We start from the raw sequence: 12,246 nt of genomic DNA, 5'->3' as shown, positions 1-12,246 counted from the left end.
CAAACAAGAACCTGAAAATATGTTTAGTAGAACAATATTTGTAATCTATCTCTTGCAGAGTTCATTGTTGTGTAAAAAATATCCACAAACAGTGGGAGCAAGTTTTCTAGAAGACAGAAGGCTTGGAGGAGTTTCAGGCTTTGAAATGAAAAAGCAAAATGAAAACCACCACACCATCCTGCAGACTATTTAAAAAATAGAAATGGTCCATGAAAAAAAGACCCAATTATCAGTTTTTGAACTGGTTTTGGTTTTTTTTTTGGTTTTTTTTTTTTTAAGAGAGAAAAACTGGGGGGGGAAATAATAAAAATAGCGTAATTAATTTGTATCTGCATTGAAAAACAATTGTCATTATTCTCATTTTCAACTACCTTAGGGCATCAATGGAAACAACCACCAGGGGAAGGCTTCTTTATTATCTTTAGATGTTTACATGTTCTCTCTCTAGCTGTCTTCCAACTGAGGACTCTAGACTATTTTGTAATCACATATTCATTTAGTAATTTAAGAGATCTCTTACTTAAGAAAGTATTAGTCTTATCTCATGGAGTGGAAAATGGATGCTTAGCAAAAACTTGATTTAGGGAAAACACACAATAAACCAGTGCCAGATGAAGGAAGAGTATTTTAAGAGCTGGGTCTTTTAATCTTCCTTCTGGGGATGGTAATGCATGTCTTTGAAACTGATAGCTGTAACAAATATTCATTTTGATAGGAATTTGTTATTCATGTGACAAGTGAAGCTTTGCAGCGCCTTTCTCCCTGGTGAGGGAGAAAAGTGCAAAGAGCTGATGTGTTTTGTTTTATGGAATCTCTTTAGCAAATGCATTCAAGGAAGATTAGACTGCATTGGAGAAACTGTCTTGGTGAAAGGTGAGATTTTGTTAAATAATGTCAGCATGGTGTCAGCCAGTATTTAGAATGTTTTTCTGTGTTATCTCTCACTTTCTGTAACATTTTAGTATTCTGCACATTTTTCCATTCTCCCTGAAAGGTGTTAGTTATTGATAACATTTGTCTTTGTAAAATGTCACCAGACTTACTAGACTCTTTATACGATGAGGATATTTCCCAAAGCTTAGAAATTATCTGCCTTCTTCTCCCTTCACTGTTATTGGGCAGAAGCAAAACTATTAGAAACTTTAAATGATAGGCACCTACTGCCCTCTGAAATCCTCTGGCTGGTTTTGCAATTGCTGATGGCATCCTTATTGCTCTCTCTAAATTATTTCCTGAAATGTTTTTTCCTACTGCAGATTGCCCAGCTCCCATGTACTACTTCAACTGCAGCTCTGCAGGCCCTGGAGCGACTGGATCAGAGTGTCAGAAAAGCTGCAAGACGCAGGACATGCACTGTGTAAGGAGCTCACCTCCCAGCATGGGCACAGCACAGCAGGGCTGTGCATGTAGGATTGTCCTTATCAAGCACCAATGGGAACATGCCATGCTGGGCACACACCAACTGCTTCACTGATAACACAGCAGCTGTAGCTAACAACCTACCTGTGATGTTTGTAACATGATTTCCACTAGCTTGCAATTAAGGAGTTTTTTTAAAAAGCCAAAACTTTGGCATCCAGAGCTAGCACATCTCTGCTGGTTCCCTGTTCTTTCTGTGCACTAACAAGTGTCTTCTTCTATATCTTCTAATGTGCAGTATGTCACGGAATGTGTTTCTGGCTGCATGTGTCCTGATGGACTGGTATTGGATGGCAGTGGAGGATGTATTCCCAAAGATCAGTGCCCATGTGTTCATGGAGGACACTTCTATAAACCTGGGGAAACAATCAAAGTGGACTGCAACACATGGTACGTTATCCCAGGGAGTCTTGTTTTATAGCAAAGTTTGTCAGAACTGCCAGACCATAGTGCACCCATGGGACAGGGTGTGCTTTGAAGCCTTCCTCTTCATCATGAGAGCCATTGGGCTGCTAGTAAAAATAAAAGGGGAAGTATTTCTCTGCATCATGCAATACTGAGCCTGCACTTGGAGAGAACCAGCACCAATATCTTCTGTTAAACAATTTTCATCCTTTTCTGTTTCCCCACCAGCTTCAGAAACATCAACCTTACTCTGGCTGGTGTGTGGTTGCTCATTCAATAAGGGGGAATTGAGTTTGTGTGTGCTGGGCACAGCTGAACCTTAGAAAATGATTGAACTTAGTCAAAGAAGAATTGCAATGGTCCTCCCTTGAGACTTGCAGTGCTTCCAGATCCATAGTTCTCAAGATAAACTAATACTCTAGTTGCTCCAATTTCTGGTGCCATAGATTTCACTGTTGTTACTGATCATGGTGGGTAAAATGCTTTCAATCCTTATCCATTATTTAGCAAGGATGAGACTGTATAGTTCTGCCAAATGGATGGGCAGAAAATGAGAGCTAGAAACACTTTGGTCTGATCACCATTGGTACAGGCAGTCAAGTTTGACTTGTGAAATTAAAACCTGATAAGCTCTTGTTGCTATCACAGAGTCATTAAGAAGTTTTATTGCAGTGAGGGCTTAGTTTTCTTATGAGAAGAGGACACACATGGGAAAGAAAATGCAGTCTCTGCATCATGGCTATTAACAGCTAAATTTTCTGTCTACAGTCCTCCTGAACTAGAAGTGAGGTTTGTCAAGGTCTCAAGGTGTGGTAGGTTGATTTTGGCTGGACATTAGGTGGCCACCTAGCTGCTCAATCACTACCCTCCTCAGAGGACAGGGTTGGGGAGAAAATAAGTTGGTCATGGGTCAAAATAAAGCAAAAGCAAAGGCTGTGTGGAAAAGAAAATGCAACCAAAATATTTATCCCCTAGTTCCCACCAGCAGGTGATGTCCAGCCCACTTTCAAAGGAGTAGGGCTTCAGAAAAAAACCCCGTAACACACAACACTCTGTTCCTGCCCCAATTCTCTTAGCTTTTATTGCTGAACAGACATCACACAGTTTGGAATATCCATTTGGCCAGCTTGGGACAGCTGTCCTGTCTCTGTCCCCTCCCAAAACCTTATCCATGCCCCAGCCTACTGCTGAGGGGGAGAATGCACAGTACTGATGCTGTGGGAGTGCTGCTCAGCACTAGCCAATACACTGAGGTGTTACCAACACCTTTGTAGCTGACAATGCAAAGCACAGCTCTGTAAGGGCTGCTGAGGGAAAAAAAATTCTCTCCATCTCAGCCAGACCCAAGGAAAGACAGAGATAATATTTGTTCACACCATTGTCACGGAACTGCAACATGATCCCTCACAGATTGAAATTCAGAAATGGTTGAAAAATTCAGTTCTTCACCTTGAATTTTTCTTCTAAACCCCCACCATCTGCTGCCAGGACTCAATTATTTAAAATATATTTGAAGGAAATAATAGAATAAATGTTTCTGGGTAGCAAATGTGAACTTTCTGATTGATATGGCATCTCATAGCATGATCTTAGAACAGTTGAGAGGGCACTGTAAACAACAAACCTTTTAATTATTCTGCCCCTGTTTGAGGTTAAGGAAAGCCCATGTTTCATGCAAACATTGTTATTCTTTGCATTTTGGTTCCCAGCACCTGCAACAAAAGGCAATGGAACTGCACGGACAATCCCTGCAAGGGAACCTGCACTGTGTATGGAAATGGGCATTACATGAGCTTTGATGGGGAGAAGTTTGATTTCCTGGGAGACTGTGACTATATCCTAGCTCAGGTATCAATTTATTTTCAATTTCCCATCCATATGCTTTTTACACCCCACAGTGTAGGCTTCAGTCTGGGTAATTAAAAGGCATTCCCATACAAAATAGCCAAACTAATGAGCAGAGCCTACTCCCCTCCTCTTGCACCTAGAGCTGATAGAGTGAGATTTTCCAAATAAAACAAAGCAAATTGACTCTCAGAAGTGACACAAGAGGGCACTGTGTGATCCCAAATGATTAACTCCTTGGTTGGATTGCCCTTTCCTGAAGGCATTCCAGCATTTTCAAGGGAAAGGAAAATGTGGTGTCGAAAAGTGTTTCCATGAGTCATCCAAGACTGACATTATTTTTGTTGTGATGGAAGCACACAGAGGGTAACATGTGAGCCTAATATATAATAATTGCATGTAAAGAAACAGCACTCAGTGAGACATTTTGTCATCCCCAAATTACAGTTTGTTTTTCTAATTTTAAGAAAATACATTTTTACCTTTTTGGACTGTTGCTATGATAAGTTCATTTCTCTCCTTAGTTTTTCTTTTTAAAAATCCTGGTCAAATATGCATCTGCCACCAGGTCATTTTCCACCAAATACTTCCAAAATTCTACAGTTTTAGTGAATAAACAAGTCAGATCAGAGTGTCATTCATTTAGAGCTCCTAAAAATGCTTATGACTGGTCTAGTTGCCTGACAAGATCTAATAGAATGTTATCTGTTTTTCTGAGGATTTTTGCCCTAATAACATGGATGCTGGCACCTTCCGGATTGTGATTCAGAACAACGCCTGTGGGAAGTCACGCTCCATCTGTTCCCTAAAGATCACACTGATTTTTGAGGTTTGTCTAGAACTACTCATAACCAAGGAGCTGTAGTCTTGATTTTGTAGTAATTACTGTATCATTCTCTTTTATTCCATCTCAGTTGCTGCTAGAAGTACCTATGGAAGTCAAACAGCCAGCAAGCTAAGGCGGGGAAGTTGGGAAAGCCTTAGGTATTTGATGTTAACAGGGATTGAACACTTCTGTGGATGAGGGGAAAGATGCAAGGAGTCAACAACACTACAAATGTGCATTTGTGTGTGTGTGTGTGTGTGTGTGTGTTTGCATTTGTGACAGTAGGTTCTGTGTATCTGTGGCTGTGGCTCACCTATCTACCAAGACAGAGTGTGAAGATGACAGAAAAATAAGACAAAGAATGAGAGGCAGAGTGCCAGTGCTTTGCACTAAGTTTTCTATTGCTTTTCCTTCCATGCAATGTATCTGTTCCTTTGTAGAACAGTGAAATAAGGCTTTTGGAAGGAAGAATTCAGGAGATAGCCACTGATCCAGGAGCTGAGAAAAATTACAAAGTGGACCTCAGAGGAGGTTATATTGTAATTGAAACAAATCAAGGGATGAACTTCATGTGGGACCAAAAGACTACTGTTGTTGTTCACGTGGCACCCTCTTTCCAGGTAAGTAGAGGGTGGACTGGGAGTTATGATTTCAAAGTCAGAGTTATGCATCCAGAACTGGAGCCTCAGTTTTTCCAGAGCCTGGAAAAAAAGGCTTGGAAAAAGTTTGGTTTAGTGGACAAGAAGAAACAGGAAGCAGGCCACATCTTGTGTTTTATTGCACTGTTCAGTCAGTATAAAACACTCCAGAATATTTGGGGCTAGAAGTATTGATAACACATTGGGAGTGTTTATGTCACTTGAAGTTCAACTTTTTCTGACCATTTTTTGCTTTCTGTTTAGAAATTTGCACCTATTTTGCCTTTACAGGCTCTATAAATTATTTCTGTTAAAGAGTGGGCTGCACTCAAAATAACAAAAAGCATTATCTGTGCCTACACACATTACACAGGGAAAAGTCTGTGGTCTTTGTGGGGACTTTGATGGCCGCTCAAGGAATGACTTCACAACCAGAGGGCAGTCCATGGAGATGAGCATCCAGGAGTTTGGAAACAGCTGGAAAATAACAAGCACCTGCTCAAATATAAACATGACAGACCTGTGTGCAGATCAGCCTTTCAAGTCTGCCCTGGGACAGAAGCACTGCAGCATCATTAAGAGTAACATCTTTGAAGCCTGTCACAGCAAGGTAATCCTGTTCTCTCATCCTCAATGATTTCACACTAGATATTTGTTGCTGTTTTGCAGCACATTTGCAGCATATTTTTAGTATTGAAGCTACGACACAGTAGTACTTGGCTACTTCTCTCAAAACCTCACTTCACAGCTGTGCCTATTAAAACAGTTGCACAGTATTGAGGAAGCAGCAGTGCCTGTTTTGAACAACTGAAGATAAAGAGGATAATAGTTGGCCACCATACAGAAGCAGAAAGTTAGGTATCTGTAAAATGTACAGATAAGTTAGTGTAGGACTGTTTGTGTTGTGATCCTTGGGAAGTTCATTCAAGTTATCTAAAGAGACTAATTATTTGATTTATTTGAGTCACAAATTGAATTAAACAGAAACAAAGCTACTCTTCTTAATTAGAATGTCTATACAAAGCTTCAGTGCACTTTAATAAAAAATTTTAAAAACAAACTTGGCTTAATTTCCTTTGTTAGTTTATGTTGGCAATGGTTAAAAAACAAGAGATATGAAGTTTAGAGGAAATGGGATTTTCTTTCATACTCAATCACTGTCTCTCAGTTGAAGAGTGTACACACTGTGTAGTTGTGCTAAGCCAAAGCAAGGTAGTTCAGTCCTGCAGAAATCACGATGGAAAGGCATTTTAAGTGTAAGTGGCAGCATTATACATATGAGAATAGGAAGATTTAGAGTCCAATTCTACCAGGCAGGTGAAAATAGAAAACTACCTGTTGTGAAATATCATGGCTCCTTCATGAAAATCTTAGTCTGTCACAAACCATGTACATGACAGAAATTCAGAACCCTTTCCCTCATGAAAACACAGTCCAGCAGACACAGCTGTGGTGACAGCTCTGTTGGTGTTTTGACAGGTGAACCCAATTCCATATTATGAATCTTGTGTGTCTGACTTCTGTGGCTGTGACAGTGTGGGAGACTGTGAGTGCTTTTGTACCTCAGTTGCTGCTTACTCGAGGAGCTGCAGCAGAGCTGGTGTCTGCATCAACTGGAGAACCCCTGCCATTTGCCGTAAGTACTGCAGGGAAGTGCACACAGAAAGCAGTGCCCCTGGTGCTCAGGCACACGGGATACAGAAGAGCAGAACACCTACATTGCTATGCCTGTGTGACTGAACAAGCTCTTTTTATCATGTTTATTTAATTAAAATCTTTTCAACAAGATTTAAAAAATAGTCCCTGCCCAGTATCTGAGACCTAAATGTTTTTTATTCTTCTATTCCAGCTGTGTTCTGTGATTATTACAATCCACCTGACAAACATGAGTGGTTCTATAAGCCCTGTGGAGCCCCTTGTCTAAGGACCTGCAGAAACCCACAAGGGAAATGTGGGAACTTGCTGTACAGTTTAGAAGGTAATTCTTCCTTGACTTTAATGCAGTTTATGGGAGTCACAGCTACTAGTCTGGTTTTAAATGTCTGAAGCATCAAGGTGACTGAAAGGTTATCCCATCTGTCCCAGAAGTTCATTGACCATGCCTTGCTAATTCCCTGTGTGATGGTGCCATTCATAGCATCATTTGCCTGCTTCTTTTAAATATATGAAGAGATAAAATATAATATATATTTTAAACCATTAAATATAAATTTGTATAGAATAATTATCTGTTGACAAATGTAGTAAATTAAAACTTTGGGGAGAGAGGTAAAAAGAAGACTTGGAAAAATAATTGGTAGTAAAAAGAACATTCATACTGGAATCACATTCATTTGGGGATCAAATCTATCTTTGGTAGAGGTATTTATGTGCTTTCCTGTGCCCATGTAACTCAGGCTAAGAATACTTTGTTTAATTTTCCAGGCTGTTACCCAGAGTGTAGTCCTGACAAGCCGTATTTTGATGAGGAGAGCAGAGAGTGTGTCTCCCTCCTCAACTGCACTTCATGGTAGGTCAGTTGATGGTGAGAAAGGTAGAATAGGACTGAAAAGGACAAACTAGGAGATGTTCTGTTAATGTTTATAGGCAGTGGCAATTACCATTAAATCCAGGAGTCGTTTTTTTGTAAAAATAGGTACAGTTACAGACAGTGTTATTCCATATACAAATTAATTTCAATAAAACAATTCTTTTTTACTCTTTCTCTTCAGCAATCCTGAAGAGAAACTATGTGCTGAAGACTCCAAAGGTAACTTTTCACCCTCACCATGCATTGAGTAATGGCAGGAATGCAACAACCCAACATCACATATTACATGTTACCAAACATATTGGTAATAGGAGGCCAGACAGGTAGTTTACTATGTGGGTGCAAACCTGCACAGATATACTTTGATAGGCAAAATGCAGCCTGTGACCTCAAGAACTGTGTAAAGGATAATCATGAGGAGGAAGGAGACAGGTGTAATATGTAGGATTATCTTACACAGGTTAATACCGCTTTTCCACTTTTCCACCTCCTTGGTAGTCGGTGAAGACAGATAGATAGTAGCCTGTAGCAGGCACTTCATGGTACCTCTTTTAATAAGTACTTTTAGAACAGGGCAAATCTTGTAGAAGTGCTGACCATTCATTTAATAAAATAAACTAAGACAGATAGCTTATTAGATATGTGTTTGTGTGCCTAAAGGACACATTTGGTTAAGGTACAGCATCAGTTCATCCCCATATCTGGGAGAAAGCACATCCCAAAACACAGGGTGACCCAGTAGATAACACATTTACATTTTAGCTGATTTTGTTACAGTAATAGATACACTTCCTTTGGTTCTTACATGTACAGTCTCCAAAATCTGGAGAACTTCTCATATATTTAAATGGAATTGTGTACCATTGCATGCTCCTCATTTGTGGATGGAAATTGCCATGCAATGACTCCAGAGCCAGTGTTTCGTGACTCAGAAAGGCAATAATCCCAGTCACATTCCCTGCCCAGAGAGAGTTCTCCTGTGCTCCATGCTAAGTTAGGACAGTATCAGTTCTCATGTTTTTACCAACCAGTAATTCCTCCATGCAAGCTGACTCCAAGAAACACCAGCAAACAGAAAAATCCAGCATACTTTAAACAAATGAGATAGACTCACAGTGCAGCTTCTCAAATAGCAACTAAGAAAGTTTCTTAGCCAGGTAATTTATGTTTGATGTTGTGACCTTCAGAAGGGTAAATACAGAGTTTTGTTTGCTTTTCACTTGTATTTATATTGCAAGTGTCCTCTGTTGCCATGACATTTTCTCTTTTGGTGCCTCAGTTTGCCTGTGCTGCTACAATGGGAAGACCTACACCTTAAATGAAACTGTGTACAGCCACATGTCTGGGACCAAGTGTGGTGAAGCTGTCTGTGGACCTAATGGACAGATCATTAAAACCCTTACCAACTGCAGAACTCCACCTACACCAGCACAAGGTACTAGATTGATAAGGAACTTGATGGTGATTCTGTGGAAGTCCACAATGGTAATAAGATTTATCCATCCTGGAAAAAGAATCCTACAGCATGTCTAGGATAACAACAGAATTTAAGACTTTTGAAGTTTCAAAACTGAGGGATCAGAGCTTGTGGGTCTTGTGGTGAGGACCAAAAGTGCAATCTTATAGATTCTTGCTGACCTTACTGTCAGTGAGGTTAAGAGAGAATAGAAAGATTCAGTAATTTTTCATACAACCTTTACAATAAGCTTGAGCATATTACACTTGACACTCTGGTGTCATTAGTCTCAATATTTCATAATTCTAAATCTTTTTTTCTCCTTCTTATCACCCATAACACGTTCTGGTTTTTATTGTACTGTTTTCTGCATTGGAATAAGTGAGTCTTATACAGGTCACTTTTCTTATGAAAATAAAGCTTCCTGGCAGTTAACTCCTGTTCAAAAGATATCTTCCAGCATGAATGGAATGTGAAAAATCAGAAAATTTTTTATCTCTTTTTCTTAAAAGATATAAAGAAAAGTGGGGAATTTGCCACATGATTTTTACAAATAAAAATAAGTGGCTAAATATATATATATATTATCCTGGCAGCAAATTATACAAGGGCAACAAAGAAAATGAAATGTTAGCTTCTCTTCCCATGTGAGTGGAAGAGCTAAATACTTGATGGTGAACGCGTGTCTTTGGTATTTACTGAAAATGTTAAAAAATTGAATAAGTACAGTGGAGTAGTACCTAGTAAAGGCAGGATTACTGAAAGCAGAATGTAGGTGGCATAGTAAAATATCTACATGATCTGTTTCTATTTAAACCAACAGTTTCTTTGAAAGAAAGCACTAAAAATCCAAATGGAGTGCCACTGGAAATCACCTCTCCAAAGTCAGGTGAAGTACTGCGGGGCTAGAAACATTAAATTGAAATGAATAAATGACACAAGAAGAGGTGTTTATTGTATTCTGTATAGGAAAAAAAATAACTCGATGTGGCAGGGTGTGTGTGTAGTATTCGAGCACCCTACTGTGTAATAGAGGGAGTGTTTATAAATACAGAAGATGGTTTCCATGTGGACAGAAGGTAGGGGGGATAAAAAAAGATTTTTTAATTTTATTTTTTTTTGTAGTTGTAGAGAATGTAAGAGATGTTGTAGGGCTTGAAAGTAGAGTAGTGGAGGATTTAAATACTATTTCATTTGATTTCCTGCAGAACCACATATGAAATATGTAACATCTGCACCTCCCTCATCAGAGGTAGCCACTCCCTGCTTCTGCAATGACAATGGACAATTTATACAAATGGGTGAGAAACCATGCAATTTATTTTCTGCACCATTGACATGGAAAGATGTATTGATAGATAAAAGTGCTTCAGCGAGTGCTCATTCTGCCTGTCACAGTTAGATATTACCAGAAGTTGTTACATCTTTGAACTGTAGCTAACACCTTCAGAACTACAACTCTCCCATATCCAGTAACTCTGTTCTGGTTTGAATACCCCTGGTGTAAAGAAACTTATAGCAGTTGCTGATGTCAGCAGAGCCCTGAATCCCAAACTGCTGAACATGAGCTTGTAACTGACAATAATATTCCAAAAGCAGAGGAGGAAAGACTCTTCTTCATCTGTTAGTAGCTCCTGCTTCACTTAGCTCCTGGTGTTTGTGTCTGTGAAGAGCAGATGCACTTGGTGATTTACTCAGTATTGGCTCTTCTTGTACTCATTTTCAGTTCCTTCCAATGTACCTAAGAGCAGGATTTCAGATTAGGCATTGTGGCCCTCCCTCAGTCTTTGCCATTTGGATGAGCTGCTGTCCAGTTTAGGAGCTACAGACAGTCCCCTGAGCATGGCTATTGGGTACAGATAAATGCAGGGCTGAGAATGCAGCCTCAGGCTAATACTTGGGTTTTGTCCTTGCAGGAGGAAATGTTTCTCTGCCAGTGAATGTGTCAGGTCGTTGTGCTTACTCCATCTGCAATAAATCATGTCAGATTGAATTAATTTGGGCAGAGTGTAAAACTGGTCATACTGAGACCCTCAAGGCCTGTGATCCACGTTCTGAAACCTGCCCACCAACACCTGCTCCTGGTGTAACAAACCAAGTTCCTGCTCCCACAAGGACTCCTGTGAGTGATTGTCTTGCACTCAATCCTCCCAGAAAGGTAAGAAACTCTAAAGAAGATGTGTTTCATCATTCATCATTCCACCATTCATGCATGGCCTGCAGCCAAGGTTTGGTGTTCTCCTCTGATGCTGGTATCCAGCACTACAGCTGGACTGTAGGTGTGGCTGAATAAGATGATTTAGAAGTATGCCAGAAACCCCTCACTGAAAGAGTAAGTCGAAGATTCTTCTGTTCACCTGAAACACCTAAATGATTGTATGTGAGCAGAGCTACCTAAGCTGAACAAAGAGTAGGAAGCCACATCTGGCAGTGTCCTACCACCAGAAGTCATCAGGACCCTAACATATGTACCAAAAACAGTAGATATCAAAGCTCTCTTTATTCCTATATGGTTCATATTGCCTGGTTTCCAGAGCCAAAGTAAACACTGAATTTTGCCATGCTAGACAATTAACTGAATGGAATGTGGTTGCTGTGTGTGATTTTAAAGATTTTGTGACATTACTTTGTTATTTGCCTTACCTCCTTTTTTTTTTCAATTAATCAATAGTTTAATGAAACATGGAACCTTGGAAACTGCCATACTGCCACTTGCCTGGGAGAAGGAAACAATATCAAATTGTCTGTCATGACTTGCCCACCTCAGCAACTGAAACTCTGCGTCAATGGCTTCCCGATCACAAAACACTCCGATGAAACTGGTTGCTGTGAAGTCTCTGAGTGTCAGTGTAAGTGGCAGTAGAATTCCTGAAATTTATGTTATGTTCAGCTGGGCCTCAAAAAGGAAAAGTCAATCTGGTCAACTTCTGTATTCTGTTAATATCAATTCAGTAGGATACAATGGAACAGAAATCCCATCTGAAAGCTTGGCTGTTGAAAGCAGATGTCCTTGCTAGAGTAATTTTTCTTTATCAAACTGGATATTTGTGTCTGACTGGAAGCGAGTAAAAAGGTTAAAACCAGCTTGTACTTACAGGTAGCTCAGAAGTCAAACTTGAAACCTCTC

At 39.8% G+C, this 12,246-nt stretch overlaps 1 protein-coding gene across 1 annotated transcript in view; it reads left to right on the top strand.

The window, feature by feature from the left end:
• Positions 1–12,246, top strand: part of LOC136557501 (mucin-5B) — a 41,514-nt gene that overhangs the window by 17,894 nt on the left and 11,374 nt on the right. Inside the window, exons 17-31 of the mRNA XM_066551426.1 lie at positions 821–873; positions 1,257–1,357; positions 1,658–1,809; positions 3,534–3,672; positions 4,388–4,498; positions 4,936–5,115; positions 5,507–5,743; positions 6,613–6,769; positions 6,983–7,111; positions 7,558–7,642; positions 7,845–7,882; positions 8,943–9,098; positions 10,328–10,420; positions 11,036–11,277; positions 11,791–11,968. Coding sequence (XP_066407523.1) covers positions 821–873; positions 1,257–1,357; positions 1,658–1,809; positions 3,534–3,672; positions 4,388–4,498; positions 4,936–5,115; positions 5,507–5,743; positions 6,613–6,769; positions 6,983–7,111; positions 7,558–7,642; positions 7,845–7,882; positions 8,943–9,098; positions 10,328–10,420; positions 11,036–11,277; positions 11,791–11,968 — 2,051 coding nt within the window. The remainder of the gene's footprint in view (positions 1–820; positions 874–1,256; positions 1,358–1,657; positions 1,810–3,533; positions 3,673–4,387; positions 4,499–4,935; positions 5,116–5,506; positions 5,744–6,612; positions 6,770–6,982; positions 7,112–7,557; positions 7,643–7,844; positions 7,883–8,942; positions 9,099–10,327; positions 10,421–11,035; positions 11,278–11,790; positions 11,969–12,246) is intronic.

This window comes from Molothrus aeneus, chromosome 6 (assembly GCF_037042795.1).
Source record: "Molothrus aeneus isolate 106 chromosome 6, BPBGC_Maene_1.0, whole genome shotgun sequence".
Taxonomy (NCBI): Eukaryota; Metazoa; Chordata; class Aves; order Passeriformes; family Icteridae; genus Molothrus; species Molothrus aeneus.
Note: the sequence above shows the minus strand (reverse complement) of the source record. Positions and strands in the feature narration are given on the sequence as shown.